Consider the following 25,538-nt stretch of genomic DNA (forward strand, 5'->3'; position numbering starts at 1 on the left):
AGGAGGTAAAGAAACTGAAGGCGAGACAGAGAGATCAAAAGGTGAGCACATGAGAGAAAGGAAGTGAGCAAGAAGGAGAACAGAAAAGAAGGAGAGGTGGGGAGAAAGAGCCTTTTATGGGAATGGAGCGGACAGCAGATTATCCCAGCTCGGTGCTCTGGAGAGCCTCTTTGTTCACAACCACTTTGGGATTACATGGATTTGCCCACCTCCATCTTTCCTCGCACACACAAACACATCAGCAGGTATACGTAGGCAAAAACATATTTGTAGCCATACAGGTTTGGCGTCAGCTGGAACTTATGAAATTTTTCAGGGAGCCAACTGAAATTACCACCTTGAGGCCTCAGGCTACTGCCAACCTGTCAAGTTGGAGTTTAAATCCGTGCTCGTCCAGACTCATATGGCATGTGGCCTGGAGACTTGAATAGCTGGTCCCCAAAAATTAGTGTCACTATTTCAGCATTTGATCAAATGTAAAATGTGTTCACAATCTAAATCTTCTGCTCCTCAGTTATGGCACTGAATAATGGCAAAGGTGTTGTTGAGTGGCAATTTTGAGGTCACAGTGACCTTTAGCCAGTTCATCCTTGAGTCCAAGTGAATGCTTATGTCAGACATTAGGTCACAGCAACCGCGAGAGGCATTAGAAATTATTAAGACTATTTTTACTGTTCTCTATATTTTATTTTATCCATCCATTTTCTTCCTAGTGGAGCCTATTCCAGCTGTCATGTGGTGGGAGGAGGGCTGCACCTTAGACACAATGCCAGTCTGCCACAGGGTTAACATATAGAGATATAGACATCCCCCGCGCTCACATTCACACCTGTGGCCATGCAACTGCTAAAGAGAAAGACAGCAGCCAGCAAGTTGAACTCAGAACCTTCTTGCTGTGAGGCTACATTTCTAACCAACCATGTTTAAAAAACATAAAGACACAAATGTAATCAAACACAGAAATCAAGCTTACCTTGACTGCAACGTGAAGCTTTGCAGTCTTCTTAGAGGATCCAGAGGCTTCGTAAACTGTTCCATCTAGGTCCACAGACATGGTGAAGACTGGAGCATGAACCGGCCCTGACTGGGACAGCAGGCGGTACTGCAGCCCTGGCCGGATCTGGTTCAGCCGCATCAGGGCGTTCATTGGTTGGTTGGAGTCTATGGCTTTACTGTCCAGGACTAAGGCCAAAAACAGGTAAGAGAGAGTAATAGTAAGACATAAAGCAAACCAGGGTACATTTAATAACTGTAATGCAAAAGTTATAAAAGCTGAAATTGGACAGAGTAGAGAAAAATCAGGGTAATTTGTAATGTTTTTCAGCATTCTGCCAAGTTGTTTTTATGAGGAATAAAGGTGCCTTTAATCACTTTCCTCCCTTTTGCCAATATATAGAAATGCCTCTTTGCCTCGATTAGCTGTGGTTCATCTTCTCCTTGTACAAAGAAAATGCTAGGAATAGTTGGGTGGCCTACTAAAATGTCAACAATCAATAGCATCGATGTGTCTCAGAGGAATGAAAAAGAGAGGAAGGGAGCAACAAAAGAGAGACAAGGTGAAGATAAGCGAAGCTTCTCAGTAGATAAAATCATGAAAATCGAATGATGAAAGAACATACTTTGAATCATACGCACTGTTAGGATTTAAAATATAACAAGCAGACTACAATATTAGATTTGTCTTCCTCCTTGTACCTTTTCTTAGATTCCTCTTCATCTTCTTGATGAGGTCCTTGTCATCCATTGCTCCATCATCATATGGCCTCTTCAAACCTAACCCTGAAATCAAGAGACACAGATAAACACAGAGAGAATTACTAATCAATCACTAACTACAAGAGATGTTTATGTCAACTCACACATGTGGCACTTGTGTATGACAAAAACACACAAAGGCAATGTCACAGAGAACAAACGATGCAAGAGAACAAGCACAGGACGGATGAACACACAGAGAAGATAAACAGAGCCGACAGGCAGACCAGCAAACAGTCAAACAATGAGGAAGACATACCAGATCGTGCCCTACGTGCACCTTAATCCATAAATGCTTTTTCCATGTCAGCATCAAAATTTCAAAAGGCCCGATTCAATTTTCCACGAAAGTCACTTTGGCTATGTGCCAGCTCAAGATCTTATGAGATTTCTGTGAGTCTCTCCTTTTCCTGCAGAAAGCATGCACAACCTGAAGCAATTTCACTAAAGCTAAAATCCTTAGTGTGGCACTGGAGACAGGGTCAATAAAAAAACTGAGAAAGAAATGTATATAACATACCTACATCACTGAAGCTAGTTTTATTATGATTAATATGTCAGCCTTTCTGATGATGATGCTGGCAGTGCTACAGAAGTGCATAGAAAACACATAATACACCCAGAAAGGTCATGACGAGTGTGAGAAGACAGCCAAGGCCTTGTCTGATCTACAACTGGATGGGCAGGCAGAGCAGCAATGGGGAATAAAAAAAGGTACACACCTTCTTTATCAGACCACGGATATTTCTGCGATGGTTTATTTGAGGGAAGAGGCTCCATCTCTAACACCTTGTAGATCTGTCCGAATGCCATGAGCCTGAGAGCATGCTGTTGAACACAAATCACGCACCATACACAAAAAGAAAGATGATGAAAGCTGAGAAACGCATTTGAACCGAGACAGATTTGATGTCAACAGAGGCACAGCGTGCAGTATTCAAGATGTTTACTAGCATTATAAAACATTATTAAATTATTTTAAAAACAGTATAAAACATTAAAAAGGATGCAACTGGTGGAGTTACTCTTTAAGTCTAAATAAAGAGAGTCAAAATATCCTACAATGTTTAACTTATGTATAGCCTAGAGTCGATAAACACATGTAAGAAGCTCCTTCACTCTTTACACTGTGATAACTCACAGCACGTCTGTGCTGTTTGCTATATCCTGAATATCTGAGACAGAAGAACTGTTCCGATGAGGAGTCACAACAGTTCTTTAAGTTAATTTGTCACAACACAAATTAACTTAAACAACAATGGACATTTTGTACTTAAGTGAATCTGCAATATATAGGAGTATAAAGCTGGATAATGCATGGGCAAACTTCTAAATATACAATTTAAAAAAAACCTCAAAAAACTTTCTTATCTTGCACCACAAAGCACCAAAACTGTACCCAAATTCAACCATAATGACTCATTTGTCTTTATGTTAACTTATCATGCTCAGTGTCTTACATGCATCCCCATTCTACACAAACAGATAACCAAATGGCACATAGAGACTGCTAATATAAATCTATTAGGGGGGTAGAGTGTCTCAGATATTAATGACACCTGGTGCAGCTCATTGACAGAACAGCTCCCTCTCTCCTATCTGCTCTTGTATCTGCTCCAATGCAATTATCCCCATTGACATTCCAGCCTCGTCCAGGCTGCCTTCAAAAGGAAATGGACGGCAAGATTCACTAATCCACGAGGCTCAGAGGCTGCCCTGCTCGCTCGAGTGTGTGTGTCAAAGGACATGACGGCACACGCACACACACACACACACACACACACACAAATACCACACGCGCATAAATACTGTCCTCGAGGTGTCAGAGATGGATTTATGGCTTGCAATGGCAATAGCTTCCCACACCAATCATTAAAATGCGGCACCACACAGCTCTTTCTGGTGACTGAATGTAAGTGTGTGTGTGTGTGCTCGCAGAATGAGTGGTTGGGGCAGCAATGAGGTCTTCCTGTCTTGCTAATGGGCATATTGCTGAGTGATTCCCACACACTGCCAGCTCAGGGCAAGAAGCACTGGGTGATAGCAATGCCATAGTTAAACTACATTGTATGTGTGTACCTGTGCACTGAAGGTAATGTCCTCAGCCTGCTGGTCAGTCATGCTGGCGAGTGTGTTTGTTGGCTCTTTCTCACACGGGTCGTGTAAACCTGGGCCTCCTGGGGGAAGTGACAGTAGATGACACACAGACATGCTAAGTCAGTCATTGTCACTTTCTGTGCCGACGGTGCAGCTCAGCAGCATTTAATTGGGCTTAACTTTAAAAGAGACAGTGAAAATCTTGAGAATTAAAATGAATGGAGAAAAACATCTTGTAGGTAAATAAACATTCTCCTTCTAGTGTGGCATACATTTCCCTTTGAAATAAAATGGGTTATTTTTTATTTGCAGTTTGTTAAACTTCCACTCTTCCACTTTTAAATAGCTCCTTTCAGTCCTTCAAAGTAGGCACTTGAAAAGCACCAGTCCGAGAGGAGAACACTGGTTTTCGATCCAAAGTAAATTATCTTTATTCAAAGACAATTTTACCCAGTGATGCAGAACACTTTGCAAAGAAGCCATTAAGCTAGCTCTAATTAAGATGCTTCCATAATAATAATGATGACCTGCCTCAGACAGCTGTGCTCTGCTGGGTCATTTATAATGTCTCGACCTCTCTTAAAAACAGCTCAAAAATGTGTCAAGCAGAGCTGTGATATATCTCCTCATCTACCCACATTAAGAACTTTATTTAGCTCTCCTGGTAAGAAATGCCAGAAAACTATATGAAAATACATCCTCATCTACTCAAATCTTTGCAGTCACTAAGGCTACGTTCACACTGCAGGACTTAATGTTCAACTCCAATTTTTTGATCAAATCCGATTTTTTTGTCTGCTTGTTCACACTACAAATAAAATGTGACAGCAAACGCGCTCTGGTGTGAACGCTCAAAGCGGGCCCGCATGCGCAAAAGAAGACGTCACACACAACGCGCTCTGTTTAGACCCAGAGCAAACAGTATTGTTTGACTGATGGCCCTTAATATAAAGACTTGTTTCGGACTTTACGTTTCCCAATTTTGCCTTAAGTTATAAAGTTATTTTGTTATTTACATATGGCCTAATAATTATCCTTATTGCTGTTTTAGAGAGGAGCGGTGCTTCAAAGGATAGTTGCAGATTTCTGTCAGAATCTGCAGATTATACAGTACAAATAACATGTTCACGTTTCTCCAACGTTGTCTTCCCAACAGTTTCTCTAACATCTACACTGGATGGCCAGGAAGCGTTCATGATGTCTTCTCGTAGTAATTGGCGTCTGTCTTGTGTCAGTGACGTAAAAGGCGGATTTAATGCGACTTGACCATTCAAACAGCAGTCGCTTTCTAAAACATCAGATATGTATCGGATTCAGTACCACATACGCAAGTGACACAGATCGGATTTGAAAATATCGGATTTGTGCTGTTCACACTGTCATACCATGATCGGATATGGGTCGCATGGGGTCAAAAAAATCGGATTTGATGCGCTTTCGCCTGCAGTGTGAACGTAGCCAAATTCCTTCATGAATACACCACACCAAGTACCTGGGAGCAGTATGCCTGAGGCCAGACACTCCATGACTCTGCGCAGCGCTTCTCCTGCCCCAAGGGGTCTGTTGCAGGTGGCAATGGCTTTCTCACAGATAAGCTCCAAGGGCTGTGAAAAAAGTTGACATAAAAACAGATAAGCATGCAATAATAGAGAAATGTGGGTGATGTGTCATTAAAAGGTACATTCACTGACCACTTTGCTGCTAGGTACACCTGTTCAACAGAAATTTCGAATTAGTTACATGGCAACTCAGTGCATTCGGCATGTAGACGTGGTCAGGAAGACCTGATCGAGTTCAAACTGAGCATGGGGAAGAAGGTTGATTTAGGTGATTGTGAATGTGGCATGGTTGGTGATGCTAGACGGACTGGTCTAAGTATTTCAGAAAATAATGATCTACTGGGGTTTCTCCACACAACCATCTGTAAACTTTAAAGAAATGGGCTTGGCTGGGCTTGTTGATGTCAGAGGAGAATGGTCGGACTGCTTTAAGCTGATAGAAAGGGAATGCAAAATAACCAATTTTTACAACTGAGATATGCACAAAAGTGTCTCTGAATGCACAACACTCTGAATTTTGGAGCAGATGGGCTCCAGCCGCAGGAACCTGATGCCACCCTTGTTAGGTAAGAACAGAAAACTGAGGCTATAGTTTGTATGGGATCTCCAAAAATTAGACCACAGAACATAAGAAAAAAGTGTGGCCGACAAATCTGCTGCTATTGCGTGATGTATTATGAAGGAGCATGAAGGTCACATTAAGAAACAAAAATATTATTGTTAATGTGGAGAATAAAGTCAAAATTTCCAGATTAAACTCAAAATATTGTTATTGTCAAAATGTAGAGATTTAAGTGAAACAACTGCTAGGGCTGATATAAGCTTTACAAAATGCCTCGCGTAGATGAATTTGTGAAACAATTTTATCCCCCAGTTTTTCCTTCTGACTAGATGTAGCTTTCTGCACCATCTTTTCAACATTTATCACCGCATTGTGCTTATGTGCTAAAAGAGAAACAGTTTTCATGTCACTAAGACTGAGTGTGAAGTGCAATGTCAATAGCGTATCTACAAAAGGCATATTGTAGAGGGTGTAGCAGCTGTGGCAGTTCTTTGACTTCAAACAACAGCTTTAATCGCTGCATTTTGACTTTTTTCTCAAAATATTATTTCAACTTTATTCTCAAAATGAACACTAACATTTTTTTCTTTATGTGACCCCAATACGCTGTCATACAGTATGCACTGATATCTCTGAGAAATGTTTCCAGCACCTTGCCATGAAGACTTAAATCAGTTCTGAATGAAAAAGGGGGTCAAACCTGGCATTAGCAAGGTGTACTTATTAAAGTGTCCAGTGAGTGTATTTAAACCATCTACACAAGTAGCTCCATTTGTAACCTGTTTCATTTACATACATTGCCTAGTTTTTAGCATAAAACACGTGATTTACAGATGATAAGTAATTGAACACAGGAGCAACAAGGCGAGCACAACACTCACCCATCCCTTCAGAGGTTCCCAGATGGGATGTCTATTGCACATATCCCTTAGTATCCTGAGAACGATAACGCAGGACTTGAGTCCGTTAACTCGAGCCTGAGATGGTGGAAGGGAAAGACAGAGGGAGGCAAAGAGGAAGATTAAAGGAGAGGAGAAAAGGGAACAAACTGAGTATAGGAGCAGTGGTATTTGTTCAAACACATACAGACTACCGCCTGCAGAAAATCACAAAGCCACAGTCAAAAGGAAGCGACTGGATCTTTCTAAAACTCTGTGTCGCGAAAGATGTTGAATTAGTTTACTGAACATATATGTTAATTATTATTTCTCATTATTATTATTTTTTCTTTGTGTTTTGTGTTTGTCTCTAGAATATACACAGGCTACCACTATTTTCTTTTGTTTCCTCTTCTTTCTTTTTGCCAATAAGGTAAATGAGTCGGGAGATAGATGGGAAGGGGTATGGAAGGAGAATTGAAGGGAAGCACTGACATGTTGTACGGAGCAGGCAGGTTCACATAATTGCCAAAAAGAAAAACAAGTATCAACCATTGCTTTTGTAGCCCTACGATACTTTTTTACAAAAAACTTTTAATCTCACCCTTTTCCAGCTCTACACTAAACTTTTGGAGCAGGTATGTATAAAGTGGCTTTTTTTGCCATGATGTTGAAAAACAACATCCTGCAAACTGAAAATGCAGATTAGAGGACAAAAGAAAACATTAGAGCATTTGCATTTGTTCTAACATACACATTCAATTTTACTATTTTAGTAAAATCAGTACATTTACACTCCCTGGGTGTGCATAACAGGCAGTATAGTTCTATCTGACTATTCTCTCTGGGTGAGTCGTCAGGCTACAATAAGCATCGGGCACGAAGACAGGAAGTGAGTGGGTGCCGACCTGGAACCACTTGGCGTGTCGCAGCGCTGCCAGGGCCAACAGACATCTGTGTCTATCCAGCACCTCCCCCTCCTCCTCAGCCTCCACTCTCTGCGCAGCAGCACCCAACACTGCCACAAAACAATAACAACCCAATATAGAGAACGTAAAACACACACACGTCAGCTTTGAGTGTGTGTGTTTGAGTGTTGCGCGCGTGAATGTACGCAGACACACCCGAAGTCGTGTGTGCGAGCATACATACACACACACATGCATGGATATTTTTGGTACATACAAGGTGCTTTTCATGCCATAAAGTTGCTCTCTCCTTGTACAAAGTGCTCGCTCGCTGCACGGATTACAGATCCGCAATGGATGCCCATCAAGGGCTCCTCACTCTTTAAATGGAGTGCCATTTTCAACACTAGGATGAGTCAAATGTGTGCTGACTGCACCACATATTATCATAAATTTACTGTCCATCCTAGAAAGAGATGTGTTGAAAATTGCACAAGCTACTGAATAGCGGTTTAGTATTTTAAATCCACTCAGTGGCTAAAAAAAAATCAGAGCAACCAATGTTACAAAGGAAGAGACAACTTTGTGGGATGGAGAGCCCCCCCACAGACATACACAAAACAAATACCTAAGGAGTGTTTGATTTACTGTGTGTGAGCACAGTTGGAGCATATCGAGTCATTTTTATTGTGCCCAGCAATGTAAATCAATCTCTCCTTTATGTATTTGACAAGGATTTTATTTATTTTGATCCAGTCTGCACCAGGCAGGAGTCAAAATAGCAGTTTTGTTTGTCTTCTGCATTACTTAAGGTGCACTTGATTTTCACAGGCTCATAGAGAAAATGATGGTGCAGAGAAAGCAATTCAACAACCTGTCTGGGCAAACACAGAATCAAGCGCTCCTAAAGTAGAACTGAAAAGGAAAAGAAAAAAAAATCTAAGATAGTTTGACCCAGTCTGAGACAAACACAACACAAGAGGGATCAAGGCAGGGTTTAGTCAGAGCATCATGGTTGGTAAAAGTAGAGCATTATACTTTTATATGTAAGCATTTGATTCATGCTGCCCTACACACAGGGCTGGCTGGGTCAGTGCAGCTTCAACTGGCCTGCTACTCGAGAAACAGCACAAAGTCTGTGATATGCACGGCAAGCTGAATCAAACGCAGCTGTGTATGAATGAATGCCGTTACATGGGGTTTCCAAAGAAGGTTTTATTGTGCGCGGGACCAACTGGAGATAAAATAAAACACATTAAAGAGCCCTTTGGGGCTCTATGAAAACACAACTAGGTAAATATTTTCTTCATCAGTCTCCCATAAAAAGAAAATCCTAGCCTCGAGAGGCATTAATTTTAAATGTCAAATGCGTCCGATGCGTGCCGGAGTGAAAGCATTTATCTTGCGTTATAAAATGCAGTGTAGCGTTTCCTGACAATGGCATGCCTTAGTGTGCAATCTATGTTTCAGTGTGACGTGTCCTGGTAAATCCTAAGGTCTGTCAGACTGGGCCCAGCTGTGTGTTGGACAGCTCAGCTACTAGAAGATCATTAGTCTTTCTCTTCTCGCTTGTCCTCCCACTGTTCTCTCAATCAGCGCTCTTCTTTTATCATTATCTCTCTCTGTATTACCCTTTATAACTGAGTACAGAGGGAGATTTTTTAAAAAAAAAATTCACCCCCCCACCTTTACCACACAAAGCAAGTGAGCTGCATCAGTGAGTAAAGCACACACATGCATGCAAAACATGTGCATATCTTCAATAAAATATTTATCTGTAGCATAAAAATTTAACTTGTCAAATGTATAAAATTAACCCTACTAACATTAACCCCAATTCCCAAATGGGATTAAAGTGACTGGAAAATACTGTATAAATGATCACCTGTTATCAGCTGAGAAGACATAATTCACCCGTCTAACATTTCAGCTAGAGCTTATGGAAACAATCTGCATTTGTGGAAACATGGAAAGTTTTTGTTAACAAATTTTTTTAGGGATAATTAATCTCCCTAATATGTTGCTAATCATTTCCTGACAAGCCTAAACGGAGCTAAAACAGGCACTGCCACTGGTCTTAAACCACTGGTGTTTATGCCGGCTGTTGCATGTGTTAATGTGAAAAGTATTTGACCCTGCACTTTAAAATATGATCGCCATAAATCTGTAGAGTTAGATATCCAGTGTGACAGGTATTTTTACAAAATATGACTCTGTGTGTGTGTGTGTGTGTGTGTGGCCTCCTCCTCCTCCTTGCAGCTGAGTGAACATGTGTGCAAACCGATGTGTTCCCCTTAGTGAGAAAATACGAGGGGTCCTCTCTATCATGCCGAGGCATCTGGAATGATGTACGGCAAACCTTCGTGCTATCGCTCATCTCTCTCTGAGACCTGAGTGTCTAGTTGGATGAGAGCCACAGGATAGATGGGCAGCTTGCTACTGGCTGCTTATTGATTTCGCTGGCCTGCTGGCCTTGGTTCCCAATCTTACATCCCACAACCAATTATAACCAGTAACTGCTACACATGAAAACAGGGGAATGGGGATAGGTTGTTTACAGACTGAACACCAGAGCCTTTCAGCTCGATTTTACTTAATTACTTTGTAAAATGTCATAAAGTAACTAGAGTAACTGAAACATTTTGGAGCAGTATATTTGTGTAATAATTGGTTTGGATAAGGGGACTAATTCAGGCATTAATGCAACAAGCTCTGATATCTTATTAAAACCAAGCCATGAAAAACTGCTGCTGCTACAGTGGCAGATTCAAGAGACAAAACATCACTGGTCAAACTTTATTCTCCTTTATTCTTGGAATTTGGCTTTCCAATTCAAATTAACCAGACAGACTGACGAACAGTCAATGTGTGGGCTGCACTAGTGGGTCTGTAGCTCAGGAGGTAGCACAGGTCCTCTGCTAAATGGAAGGGTGGTGGTTCGATTCCTGGTTGCCAAAAAAAAGTACTATTGTGAATGGGGCATAGAGTAGAAAAGCTCTCTACTTAAATTTCATTTATATAGCACCAAATCACAACAGCAGTTGCCTCAAGGTGCTTCTTACTGTAAAGTAAAGATCCTACAATAATACAGAGAAAAAAAACAAAAATCAAACGACCCCATTTAAGCAAGTACTTAGCGACAGTGGAAAGGAAAATTATATGCAATTTAAAAACACCTTTACTTACTGGTGTATATAATGTAGAATAATGTTAATAAAATTCCATGCCCTTACACACAAACAATGATTTGGTCAGCTGATGAGTTGCCAGATTTGTGTGGCTCCTTGCTACCCTAAATCTCTACAACCTTAATGACAAACGATCCAGGTTAAAATAAATTCTCCTTTAAGAATTATTGACAAACTGTGTCTCCCTTTTCCAAAAGGTTTAACAAACAAACGCTGTTCTATCGAATCGACTAATGGCTATTGTAATACACTTAATACTTGTTTCAGCCAAGATGTCGCTGCACTTGTTCCAAAGTTCAGCTGCTTAATCTCTTATCACCTCGATTTTGTTATACGGGTTTTCTGTGAAAATCAGGAGTGACATTAAAAACTGTTAATCCACTCACTACTTCTTAAGAACAATGCTGTTTTGATCTCCTACCTATTAGCAGCCTGTTGGGCCCTGATAGGTTCACAGCTCCTGGCTTTGGCCCACTTAAAGTTTGAGATTTGTGGTGAATGAGCATTTTTCTTGGCTCCTAGATTAGGGACCAGCCATCCTCAGGGGTTTAGATCATTATTAATGCTTCCTTGCTTTGACATTTATATATTTTTGTCTGCAGCATCTTGTTTGTGGAGATTTGTTTGTCATCTTTGACGACTCTAAGCACTGTGTAATACTAGTTTTCTATCATATGAAGAAAGTTCTACTTACATACTTGAAAGCAACTAACCTGGATCACCGTGTAGCAGGCTGTCAAATCAGTAAAATAATGTCGACATTTTTAAAAAATTCATCTTGAGTATTTGTTTTTCTGAAATATGATTGGCTACTCTACCCACCTCTGCCTGTACCTGTCTTGTCCTGTGTCAGCATCAGTTCATGAGGTCAAACCTCTTGTCTGACAAAAAATGTGGAGTTTTCTAATAACATATACATAGTTAACACAAAGACCAATTGATTGTGCATGTGCTGAGGTGTGGCCAAACAGAGAACAACTTTCCTATTCCTATGCTCCTACCTCGTCCATTTTTGCTTTCTGGGTCTTCCTCTTCTTCCTCCACTTCCCCCTCCACCACCTCTTCTCCTTCTTCCCCATTCTCCAGCTCCTGCTCTTCCTCCTCCAATTCCTCCTCCTCCTCCTCTTCTTCCTCGTCATCTTCCCTCATGGCCGGTGAGGTGAGGGTAATCTTCAAAGTGAGTTTAGGCTCTGTTGTCGTTTTTACCAAGATGGCCGCCTCAGGCAACGAGCTTGTGACCTCATATTTCTCTTCTGTCAGCTTCTGTTGTGTGTCAACAGACATAACTCGATAGTCAAGAGGCCAAGGCCACAATATGACACAGCACAGATGAAGAAGCAAAATATATTTCAGCATTGTGCGGCTTAAGCACACCACAACAACATCACTAGGTACGACAGGAGATTTAATAAGGGGAAGTTTTTATGTGAAAATAAATGAGTGATGGTATCTGATGAAATCTGGCAAATCTTCTGAATAAGTTTTGCAGACACTGTTTATGTATTTTTCTCAACACCCATTTGTTTCTCTGTGTGCACACTGTGCCTCATTCAACCTTTGTTCTGAAGAAATTAATTACAGTTGACCTCGTTGGTCAGCACTACAACATGATGACTTATGCTAATATGTTCATGTCAGCATACGCAGCAGCCACAACCGTTACTTAACACACCTGTACTGTATAGAACAAACTTAAACAAATTAACACGCTTAATATCACCTACAAGACATGCAAAGATCAGTACACACAGAGGCCCAGATGAAGCATATACAGTCATGAGTGATTAAAAATATTGAATAAAGGGATGTCAAATAAAGCTTATGTGTAAGTTAAATAAGGAAGATCTGTATTCGCTTGTTTGCCTGCGTTCCTGAGTGTTCGGGCTGCCGGTCTGTTCTTTACAACAAGTCTGAACTCTCACGCTGTCAAACACAATTCTGACATCATTAATTGAGTCCAATCATTTTCTTGCCTGCCTTCTGTGAACCAGTCAGCCACAGTTATGTGCACTTTAAGTCTCAGTGTACTGTAACGGTTGGTAATGGTTGAAATTACAGTGAATTCAAGTCTTTGTAATAGCCCAAAACAGACCTTACCCTCTTCAGCTAAATTTAAGCTTGAGTTGGCCATGAGTAGCTGACAAGATTAAGCCAGATTAAGTCTAGAAAACAACATTAAAGGAAAATAAGCTACCTAGTCTTTATAAGTGACAAAAACAAGTATATCTGGGCTTATGTCTACATTCCAGTTGCCCTTTAAATGAGCAGTGAGTCACAGAGGGCCCATCTACATCCCATTTCGCTCTGATGGGAAATTCAAAATCGCTGGTCACTGGGCCGCAACATGAGATTATTTCTCACAGGAACACACACACACACACACACACACACACACACACACACACACACACACACACACACACACACACACACACACACACACAGGCTCTTTTTCTCCATCTCCACCTCAAAATGTAATTGTGAGCAGAGAGGTTGTGCTCTGGCACTATTTATTTATTGGGTAATTTCTGTACTTGCCAGCCACGTTGGAAAGTGTTTCCCTACATTTGTTGTTATATTGCTAAATCCTTCCCTTCCAGTCAGATCCCCTCACCAGGCTGCAGTGATGTATATCCTACAAATGAAATAATTTAAATGGTGTGTAACCCAACTGAAACAACAGATGGTATAAATCCTAGATTATAAAACAAACAGGGGTCAAAGTCACAGGTTGTAAAAAAGAGAGCTGTATTGTGTGTGTGTTTGTAAGTGTATGTGTGTGTATCTTGTATGTATGAAAGTCAGGACCTCACTTCTTTGCCATGACTTATTAATGAGGAAATGTGACACTGACATAATGACGAGAGTATTAATCACACATGACTCATACATACTCAAACACCTCTCAACTTCTCACTTGACAATATTGCTGTCACTTGGCTACTTATGCTCACGCTACCACTCATGGCACTCTCCTCAACACTCACAAGCACAACACAGTGAGAGCTGGTGAATTCAGGAAGAAAATGTAGAAGCTTATTTAAACGGCTTAATTTCTGACATTGAAGAAGAGTGTGATGTAAATATAGTGCATTCCTGGATTACATTTGTCAGACTGATGTCATTGCGGGTTTAATGCAAAGATTAAAGGTGAAAGTGAAAAAACAAGAGAAGCATGCACGCCTCGGTGCATTCCTGTGTGTGTCTCTAACCTCAATCTGTGTGGGTAAATTGTGACAGACAGTGTCCAGCAATGTCTGTGTGGGTTTGTCTCTGCACATCAGCACCAGCTCCAGGTCCATGTCGCCTTTGATCAGGAGTCCTTTGGCCACTAGGCCGATCCTCATCACTCCACACAACAAACCACCACCGCCAGACTCCCTGTAAACACATAAATAAATATATAAAGTCTTCTCTTGTATGAGATTTTAAGCAACATATGCTCCTTCTACCTCAAAGAAGTGTGTTTAACTCATTTCTTCCTTCTGCATAAAAAAGTATTTAGCATGAACAGTCTCTGTGAGAAGTAAACAACACTAATAAGTGCCAACATTTTTTTGTCAGTGACTCAGTACTCTAGGTTGCAAAAGAAGAATAAACAACAAATCTAAAGTTGTTTATGTGACGTGAGAATGAAGAAATTCAGGCTTCTCAACTGTGCCTTTCTTTTTATAAATGCAGCTATTTGCCACAGAACTTCCTCAACATGTGGAGAAATAGAACAATCTTATCTTTTGTAAAGTCCCTGGTGGCTCAAAGTGATGACATCTCTCTAGGAAGTCATTTCCCCTGTACAAAACCTAAACTAAATCCACAACTTGTACACTTGACACTTTAGTGTTTAAAAGAGGAGTGAACTCTCATTTAGGAGGCACCAAATGTGAGAATGCAAATTTCAGAGAATAGAGCAGATAACTGTCCGTAGCAGCATTGGCGTGGATGTCATGTGTCCATGCCTCCTGCATGCTCCACCCAGGCATAGACCCATGTTAACTTTATTTTTAGTAGTGAGACACTTGATGGATTATTATTATGCTGATGTTGTCCGAAGCTCATGTGTGAAAATGTCTTTAGTGAGCTTTAAAGGCATAGGTATGTTTACCGAACTGTTGATGTAATACATTAAACGGTTTGTAGGTTTGACAAAATAATTATTTTGTGTTTGAGTGACAAAATAATCCATTAACTGAAAAAAACATCAACAAAAATTATGAATTAAAGCCCACCGTGCGTTTCTTCTGCCTACCTGTAGCAATCACTTGAATCCTCAGTTTCTTCGCTGGGCTCATCACCAGGGTCATCCTCCTCTGTGCTGTCTGCTGGTTGGCTGTCAAACTGGCTGTGGACTTCGCAGCTGCTCTGATCCAGCCAATCAGAGACATGTTTGAGGGCACACTCGACAGTGGATACCAGTGTCTGAACTGCTTCCAGCTCTTGAGAGGAGGGGTAGATGGTGGAGTGTTTCGCCATGACGTGGCGGTCATCGTTACTGAAGGAACGAAAGGACCTCTGAAAGGGAGGATGACAAATAACAGAGAGATTAAAACATACAGGAACCACGAACACACGGGCTTGCATACCTGTAAACGAACACGCATAAAAACACCTTCCTTTCCCTGCAGCAAGGACATTCTTTAACAGCAGATAGAGCTTTAATCCATCAAACAAACACTTTGGACTCCCTGCTAAGGACTCACTTTATTCATAATAACAACAAACAACAAAACCCAAAAAAAGCCTTTCACACAAAATTAAAATGCAACACAGCTATCCCACAAAGTGTGCGTGCAACTGGCTTTTTTGTCTGCCCAAGTTGCTTTTGTGCTCACAGAACATGTTATCTCTTTTATAGGAAAGAAATCAATTCTAACTTCCGTGACAGCTCCTATTTACTGCCACTGACCCTAGCACATATGCACACGCACACATGGCTATCAGAAATTCATCTCACTGAGTCCATCCCACATGTCACTCAGATGTTCTGGCCTTGGGAATTCATGTCAGCTCTTCACATGCTCGATTCTACTTGGTAAGAGGTTTAAGGGGGAACACCACAGCAGAAAGATATCAGGTACAAGGCTTCAGAAAAGGGTAGCACAGAGGGAGGGTAAATGACAGAATATAGAAGGCACCTACCACCGAAGCCAAGAAGGAAGAGAATAGATAACAACAGAGGAGTGCGAAGGGAGCAGTGCAGAATCTTTAACAAGGATAAATGACAGAAATGCTTGTGCGACCAGAGGCTGAATTCAGAGACAAATTGGCGACGTAAAGAGAAGAAGGAGAGGAGCAGGTGGAACGGTGCCTTTGTGATTTGTGTCCTGCAGTTAATACCACCCAGATGGGTCCGCAGTGCTTATGTGGATTCATATGAAAACACTCCTCATCCTTTCACAGAGTTCAGTGGATAGAGGTTTACGAGGCTAACTGTTCAGAGGGGGAAAACTGCAGTGCTAAAGCATTTAAACATCTGAGTGTTATGCATTAGCTATTCTAATTTTTCTCAGCATAATTGCATTGAAAATGTATTACAATCTATTATCAATGCATAAAATTTTCTGCAATACACATAATGTAAAATCTCTGCAGCAGCTGTTTAATTAATAACAGGAATACTCATACAAGAGATAATTAATATCTGTTGTAAGACATTATTTCAGTTCTGTTCTTGAGTGCTTGGATGGTTAGTAGCAACATCACTTCTGTTATAATCTCAATTTCAGCTCTCTTTCACTGTCTGGATTTTTTTGTGACCGTACATGAAAATAGAACACCAACTAGAGTCGTCACTGTGGCTTTCATCTTGCTTATTTTCAACTTTTCTCTTTTACTGCTATGATCATTGGAATTCTTTTCGGTTTGTCTATTTTTACTTCCCTCGCTTTGCTTTCTCCTATTTTAAAAAAATGTAAAAATTTTAAAAAAGAAGTCAAGATATTGTTTCACGATTGCTTGGATCTTAAGGATGGGGTTCATTTTTAAACAGCCGGGGTTATCATATTGTTCTGGGGAGCCCGAGGTGCATACGACACATACAGTTCAAAATGAGGGTGCTGTTAGTAAGCTGTAAAGCTGACCTGCTTATCTCCAAGACCCACATTTTCCTTTATTCACTGCACACACATACCCACATCTACTCAAAGAGAACCACACACCAGGCATCAGAAACAGCACGCAAACACATGCCCAGAAGTGATGAGCTTTTTCAAGTAGCATTCACAGCATAGCATGAGTGCTACTATCAATCTACTTGAAATCCAAGGACCGCCTTCATGCACACACATACACTCAGTCGTCTTCCTATCACTTGACAGGACATCACAATGATTGATATTCATTTTCTGTGGACCTATGTTAGCCCGAACCCCAACCAGTACCATCCCAGCCTTAACCTTAAACCAAGGCTTTTGGCACAGCAAGCAACAATTGGAAAGCATTTTCTCTTCAAAACAAAAAAAAAAAAAACCTTGAAAGTTGAAAGTTGCCCACAAATTTTTAATAACATTCCATTTAGTGCAATTTACCTTAACACAGATTTCTGTGTATGGTTGTTACCAACTACAGATGGCTGAATATCAATAATAATTTAATCTAACATGAAAGCCAGTGAATGTATCAAACTGATGTGGGAGCAATATCCTGGCACACAAACAAATTACCATCAAAAGACTAAAATATGGAACATATTAGGGAAGCTATGGGGATTGATAACTAAAGATTATTTTAAATTAACAAAACAAAAACAGAGTGATGTACCATACTGTTCAGAAGTTTTCTCTATGTCTTGCCTGATGTTTGCATTTGGATTTGTGAGCTTTTCCCACAATTTGAAGGTGTTTTTTATTCACTGTAGTCTGTTGACAAATTACATTGGAAGTATGGTTCTTAAATGGATATCATCCTTTCTGTATACTTCTCTCATATATTTAAAAACTAATATTCAAAAATGTGCTATAATATTCTTTAGAATATATTACTGATATTGTCAAAAATGCCACAAACAAGCAGACGGATATTAAACAAAGAATATATACACTCTAAATATAGGAAGCAGCTGCAAGAAGGTATATTACAAGAGTATGTGTGTGGAAGCTTATGCCTGACAGGTGTGTTGAAGAAGAAGAGTTTAATATTCAGAAATATGATATCATATTCTTTGGAATATCTGTCAAAAATGTCATAGACTTATATGATGGGTGCTGGAAAAATCATGTAAAATAATGGTAAAAACACCAGTACTTAGGGTGCTGTCTGGCTCACGTGGTTGAGCAGGTGCCACTGAAGAGGCCCGTGTCTGAGTCCACCCCAGACTGCATGCCATGCTCCCTGCTCTTTTGTCTGCTTTCGGATAAAAAGAAGCCTGATAAACCCCACTAATGTTTCAACTTATTTATAATGTGTTGGTCAACTTCAAAATCAGCATACCTTTTCCTCAAACAATCAAGATTTCTCAGTAGGAAATTGTATATAAACTTTAAACAATTTGAAAAGCACTGCTTATATTTAACAAAACATCCCGACTTTGCTAAGGTGCTTTAATACTAAATAGTCCAATTTGTATTTCAACTGCTGACACTCTTTCAATAGAGCGAGTGAGCTAAAGCCATTAACAGAATGACAAACCAACACTGCAGCCTTACAGCCTCTGCAGCTCAGTATAACGAATGTCACAAGAACATTTAGCAGGGTTACACACTCCAGTCACAGTGAATTGCTAACAGTCTGGTAAGACAAACTGGTGGAGTAAATTAAGACAGCTTTAAAGAATATACCACCAATAAAAACCCATGATATCATATCTTAATTTGGAGTACCGAGGCTTAAACGGCCAGGTTGAATTTTTTAATTCAGCCAGTTTGGTGTGGTTTCAACTGCTGTCTTCTCAGGTTATGGGTATAAGTTATCTAAGTTATCTGTGAGATGGCCCCATTGGTGGGACACAGACAGCCAGGTGACGTAGCAAGACATACCAAAAAAGGTCTGAGAAGCAGGCATAGTCGACACAGTACTATAATGTAGAAACAGCTGTTTAACAAACAGAACACATGAACAATTTTTATCAATTAAAAGTGCATTATTTCTCTGAATTAATTTGTGACCAAATGAAAAAAAAAATGTAAGAACTGCAGGTTGCAAAAAAAATAAACAAAAAGTATTGATTGTCTTTATAAAAAAACAAAAAACAAAACAGTTTTGTTACTTAAGAGAAAATGATTGTACCTGCTGTGAGAGTATCTTTGTGTACCTAAAGTGCAGTGACTACCACATATTGTGTCTTCTCAGAACAGTGTTTAACAGACCGACGGTTGCAAACTTTATGAGCTGTTGCTAATGGAAGCTTCTGCAGCCATAAACCAAATTGCGAGGAGAGTGTCTGTATCTATGTATGTGAGCAAGAACTACTCGACCTGCAAGGGCGGGGGGAGTTGTTACCCAGCTGCTCCGATCACCAAGTAAATCAGAGCAGTTAAATAGGGCTCACTGTAAAGAATCAACCCCCTGAGTCAGTGTGTACTGACATGATGTTGTAGACATTTAGTGAGATGATAAGTATGCTGAATGAGTTTAGAGATTTCTCAGTTTCACAGGTGATTTTGGAACGTTTTGATCAATATTCTTTTGCATTGGCGGGTTGATGATGTACCATCAGTCTGTTAGGGATTACTGAGATAAACCTGACTGCTATATAAATTAGAGGTCAATTGGATAGTATGCTTCCCAGTCCTGCGAGCATGTGTGCGTATCACACATGATAATTAAAACACGAGGATCATGATCTTGATATCTGCAACAGCCCCCAGTGTCAAAACCAGTTTGTGTCCAATATCAGCACATTATGTTTTGGTATGCATTTTAATGGCAGTTGGAAAATAAAGTCAGTGTATAAACAAAAGCTTACTGGGTATTAGAACGTATTTGTTATTATTATGAATCTCAGAGACGTTCAGGTCTCTCACTGTTATTGTTAATTGGAAAGTGTAATGCAGCTGTTACTGAGCCGTGTCTGCTACTAATGATCTGATGCTAGACATGATATAGTAAGGGTGTGATGAAAATTGAATCATGTACTATATTAACACAGTTTAAACATAACTTTAATGTTTAACTACAAAGATCATTCCACCAGCATGCCTCCAAGCCTTATGATGGCATATTTTTGTGGCACAATCCAAAGAAGGAACATCAAATTCACTGGGTGGCACTGGTATGACTATCCAAGCCTATCAAGCATCCAAAATAACTAACAACATTGTGAAGTAAACTTTTACCTGGCATTCTTTCCTGAAAACTGAATTAGAAACATGCACATTTTTAATAGTTAAATCCTAACTGTCTGCAAGCCACCAGCACACACCATGCTGTGTATGTGTGTACACATATACCTTCATATGCCATTGTAGCATGAAGCTTTTAGACCACACACTTACCAGTTACACTCCATTTCAAGCTCTGGTGAAGCTAACCAGCTGGCAGCCCGATGTTACATAACTGCATTACACAGCATTTACAGCTTAATGTTTACTCTATTAGCATGCAGATACACCGATGCAAGACAATTTAGTATATGTCACAGCAAAAATCCAACAAATATTTAATACTCGCATCACACCTTAAATTTGGATGAAGTACGCACATGAAACCCACACAATCACATCGAACACAGTGTGTTTGACACACACACACACACACACATTACTTTCATTACTTCCATCCATCACCACTCATTCAGTCCCTAATGGTCTGCAATAAAACCATTTGAGTTCAAGGTGTTGCAGCCAGGCACGCACCCTGCCAGTAGCAGCTAATTCACACAAGAAGCATCGGATTCTGATGTCTTTCCTCTCCATTACTGCCAGTCTCTTTTAGGCTCGACTTGGTGGAGCAATATTAGTTGCATTGGGAAGGAGATAGGGATACATTTATAGCCAATTATTTTTCAGTGTACTTCATGTGTGTGTTTGCTCACACGGGTGGGGGGGTCTGATGAGATGTGTGCTTTTCCTTTTAATAAGGCATGTGCCTGACATGATATGTGAGGACTCAGCACACAGAACTAGGTAACGTGAGGAGAGACTATGAGATACGGGAGAAAAGAGGACCAAACAAAGAAAACAAAAGTGACACATCTGCAGGAGATGGAGGGAGGTCAGAAAAGAAGGATTTTAATATTTTCACCAGGCTACAGAGGAAACAAAGGTTTGTATGTACTGTAGCTGACAACACAGGCCACGGAGAAGCTACTCTAAAACCCAGAAAAACAAATCACCACCTATAAATATCTGGGAAAAAACAAATCAGAAGTGGTGCTTGTGAAAATGTCACATGTCTTTAACACCACATGAAACCATGAAGAGTCGAAGGAGATAAAGAGCTGTCACTATAGAGGCCTTGAGTGAAGGGACAAGAAATACTAAAAAAAACAAACATCTCGATGCCTCCTCTGCAACAACTACACCCTAGGGGAGATTGCATTAAAAATTCAGCCTGTGATTTATCTGCACTCTGCTTGGCACGCTGGCCTGCCACACTCCTCTATTCTGTTTTATTGTTCACTCCCTTTTCCTCGCAGTTTTTCAAATTACACACACATGGTCACAATAGCAGGGTACACATACATCAAAATATATAAACAAAAATCACACTCCATGCTGCAGCAAAATATCAAATAGGTACTTCATAGCAAGCATCTCAAGAGTTCTGATAAACATGGGATGAAATGGGAAATGGAGACTACTATAAAACCTTATGGCGTGTTAAGCATGCCATTAATATTATCAAATGTGCTTCAGCCAGGATGACATTCATCTAATTTATCTAAAGCCTGGTGTAATCAGTCAAGTTTATTTATCCCCCCAATCCGAAACTACAGTACCCAACCTACTTTGTGATAAAGGATTGGATTCTTTTTTAAATCTCTGTCCTTTGCTCCTGGTAATGTGTCAGCATGGCTTATAGGTTTATTGCCTGCCTGTAAAATATAATGACCTGGGTGCTTAAAGCAAACGAACTGACACTGCACTGTTTTGGGGGCACACTTACAAAGTATTAAATAATGGCATATCTGCACATGAAAATATACCAGAATATTGTGTATAAAAAACAAATAACATGAGATTATGTCACTTTGAAAAACATAAAAATCATACAAACTTTAATTTAGTTTTCATATGCTTACTATTAAATGTAAAAAAAAAAACAAATGAACAAATAGTGCTTCACATTTCAGATTTGAAAGTGCACTCCCCAGAAATGAAGGAATTAACAAATAACGTACAAGGACACAACTAGGGCCTCAATCCCACACATCTAGAGACTGGTTGGTGACTGGTAACCACCAGTTGCTAGGGAAAAATGAGTATTTATCAACTGGTTACTAGTGTTAGGGTGCCTGGGTCATCGACCCAGTGTTTTGCGGTTTTGGTTCTTTGATTTTGTTCATTTCATTATATTATGGGTTATAGGTTTATTCTTAGTTTAGGTTTTCTATGTGGGTTTTGTTAGAGTTTTAGTGTTCTGGTTTTCTGTCTGTGATCCATAGTTGCTGTCTCCCCTGTCTGCTGTATCCCCGTGTCAGGTCTGCGTGTCTGTGTTATGTTTCCTGTTTTACTTTGAAGGTCCATGTCTTATGTTAATGTGCCTGGTTTTGCTTCCTTTGTCTCGTTAGGCCTGAGTTGCCCCAGCTGTGTTTCCCTCCTGTTTCCCATTCCCTGATTGCTCCCTCTGTGTATTTAAGCCTTTTGTTTCTCTGTGTCTGTGTCGTGATCTACCCTTATCTACCCTCATTCATGCTGTGTTGTTCTGGCTGCATGTCTGTGTTTATTCTTTGTATTTTGAAGTTTGTTACTTTGAGTTTGGCATTAAAGCTGTTTTTTTGAGTTTACGTTGTCTCCGGAGTGTGCACATTGGGTCCTTTTCTTGCCTGCACACAGCCGTTTCATAACAACTAGGGATTGCTGGAGGTTGCTGGTAATGCCAAACGATAAGGTGATAGCTCCATTTATTTAGAGCTAGAGACAGATCACTGATCCACTGGCAACTATCAGCTACAAGGAAAAAATGCAAATTTTTTATTGTTAAATCCTAGATGTATGAAAGCCACCACCATGAACCAGGTTTTAGACCACATACTTTCCATTTCATGCTCTTTTCAACTAGCAATAGCCAGCAGCCTCTTTCAACCTGTTGCCTAGGGAATACACAACCAGTCTCTAGCCCTGTATGAGTGGGACCTAAACATTAAGGTAGACAAATACAGAATAAGGAACCACAAACAAAATTTTGGGCAGGTGTATTTATCAAATCCAGAAAACTCAGAGGTTGAAGAAGCTGTTTGTGTACTTTCTGTTTTAATACAGTGACACCCTTGCCAAGGTCAGTATTTGCTGCATCACCAAAACTCGGGATTAATCACAGTACTGTTTTTGCAACACAAGCATGCACTGGTCGTATTAAGCTTGGTTATTTATGAGCTCAGTCATGTGACCTCTTCTGTAACGTCCAGCCTCAGCACCTTCAGTAACATCTTGTTTTCTTTCCATTTCTATCAATCATTCATGATTATCCTCCCTAGCACCTTTTCCCTTTCTTCCTTCTTTATTTCCCTTCTCCCTGCTCTACAAACCACTCTTCCACTTACTTTGTTTTTGTCCTCATTTTTCCTCCATTCTCCTCTTGTTCTAGTTTTTAATAATTCATCTTATGCTCTACTCCCCTCCCCCCTCAGGGGTACAGCTCCCACTGTCACAGGCCAAGACCATTAATCAATCCCTTCTCTCACTTGTGCTCTACCCCTACCTCTCTCAGGCTCTTAACCTTCCTTTTCTACCCCACTTTTTTGCTTGCAACATCCTCTATACTTTTCATGTCTCATGCCCCTGTCCCTGATTTATGTTTTTATAGTCTTATCTGCTTCCACTTGTCATCCTCTCCCTCCTCTATTCTCTTTGATCTGTTCAGCCAACCTCTCCTCCTCCTAAACAACATGGTAGTTCTTTTTATGGCATCTTTTTCCTTGTGTAACATCTCTCTCACTTGTGCCTTTGCTTATGTAAGGAACGAACCTCAAATCTACGCCTCATTCAGCATGTCAGCAAGTGACTGCGCACTGGTGTAATAATGTAGAACAAGTATTGTGAAAATATAAAAAAGAACAAATCTGCAAAGTTACAAGAATGCCATCTAGAAAATGCCAAACGTTGATTAAACCTTCATTTTTCTCTCTTTCTGTTAATCACCACCCACCTTTTCCTTGACTCTTCTTCATTTTTTTAACTTCCTTTTCCTCTTTCATTCCCTTCTCCTCTTTTCCCAACAATAATGATTAAGTTCAAATTTTCTACTACACACTCAAAAACTCCTGTCAGCACAATCTATTATCAAGTATCTCTCTATCTCTGACACACTCTCTGTTGTCATGTCTAGTACAACTTATCTTACATCATACAATCTGAAGAAGTCCTTTCTCTACTGCCGATAATGCACTAGCACAGCCACACACACACAAGCCTCCAGCACTTACAGACACAGAGTCTATTACCATGCCTGCAGGAGGAGTGGTCACTTGTTTCCTTCCTGCTGACGGTCACTTCTGGAGTTGCCGGGCACGTGGTGGGGTGCAGAAGCAAGGTTACCGGTCAGGATGTTGATGCCACGTTGCTTCCGCTCCTCATGTGCTCTTCTTCTTTAACTCTGGCTGCCACTCTACAATAGGGAAGTTCTGATAGATGGAAAAAAAAGAAGAAGGAGAAAAGGATGAAAGTTTGATCACAAGAGGATGTGTGACAGAGGAATTGCAACGCCATTTCTTCTCAGACACAAAATAAAAACAATCAAAAAACAGATTAATTATGACTGCATGCTTACCACACATACTCACATCTGCAACCTACATCTGTCTAAGCCAGCTGAACTCACTTGCACTCACTCGCTCTCTGTCTCTCACTCACATGTACACAGTCCTGTCAGCAGGGGTGCAAGGTCTGTCCTTGTGTAAAAGATCTGACAGATTGGCTGATTGGCGGAGCTAGGCATGTGGACACAAACACAGGGACACGCACGCACAGGCCTTCATTCATTTTTCATCAGCTGGCAGGAGTCCGAGGGTGGGAGATGTATTACAAACATGTGCTTGTTTTCATACGCTGGTTACACGCATCACACGCTCTACTAGATTCATACATGCAAACCAGTCGACTCTTCTATAAGATGCTCTTTATTGTCTTTATCTGTAAAAAGACATGGCTGTATTGTGTCACTAGATTCAGCGTAGTGCAATATTTTCAACCACTTTATAAGCAAATACGATGCCAAAACTGTGTGAAAAATCACTTTGGGACTTCTGCTTTATCCTAAAGTAGTGAGTTTCAGTTCACTGCAGGTTGAACAACAAAGAGGGAGAAACTTTTTTTAAAAAAGAAGAGGTTGACAAAACTCAGAAGTGGACCTAAAAATTTAAAAATCTATTTAAATTTATACAGTGTTTAGGGCAGGGGTGTCAAACTCAAATACACAGTGGGCCAAAATTCAAAACTGGAACAAAGTCGCAGGCTAACGTTAATATTTATTGAAATATATTTATTCCTCCAGATATA

At 40.3% G+C, this 25,538-nt stretch overlaps 1 protein-coding gene across 5 annotated transcripts in view; it reads right to left on the bottom strand.

Moving 5' to 3' along the window:
• The window catches only part of strbp (spermatid perinuclear RNA binding protein), a 95,984-nt gene that overhangs the window by 14,385 nt on the left and 56,061 nt on the right, over positions 1-25,538 (bottom strand). For 4 of the 5 annotated variants that reach the window (XM_084934946.1, XM_084934947.1, XM_084934944.1 and 1 more), the window contains 11 exons: positions 24,485-24,664; positions 15,194-15,456; positions 14,160-14,328; positions 11,949-12,210; positions 7,760-7,869; positions 6,855-6,950; positions 5,345-5,456; positions 3,835-3,932; positions 2,478-2,583; positions 1,696-1,779; positions 974-1,182 (listed from right to left, as the gene is read on the bottom strand). In XM_084934946.1, the coding sequence (XP_084791072.1) occupies positions 974-1,182; positions 1,696-1,779; positions 2,478-2,583; positions 3,835-3,932; positions 5,345-5,456; positions 6,855-6,950; positions 7,760-7,869; positions 11,949-12,210; positions 14,160-14,328; positions 15,194-15,456; positions 24,485-24,487 (1,512 nt within the window). In that variant the 5' untranslated portion in view covers positions 24,488-24,664. Of the gene's footprint in view, positions 1-973; positions 1,183-1,695; positions 1,780-2,477; positions 2,584-3,834; positions 3,933-5,344; positions 5,457-6,854; positions 6,951-7,759; positions 7,870-11,948; positions 12,211-14,159; positions 14,329-15,193; positions 15,457-24,484; positions 24,665-25,538 lie in introns of those variants that run through there. The other variant, XM_084934949.1, reaches the window with a different exon arrangement.

Source organism: Perissodus microlepis, chromosome 7, assembly GCF_051167445.1.
Source record: "Perissodus microlepis isolate ML-2025 ecotype Zambia chromosome 7, ASM5116744v1, whole genome shotgun sequence".
In the NCBI taxonomy this organism is placed as follows: domain Eukaryota; kingdom Metazoa; phylum Chordata; class Actinopteri; order Cichliformes; family Cichlidae; genus Perissodus; species Perissodus microlepis.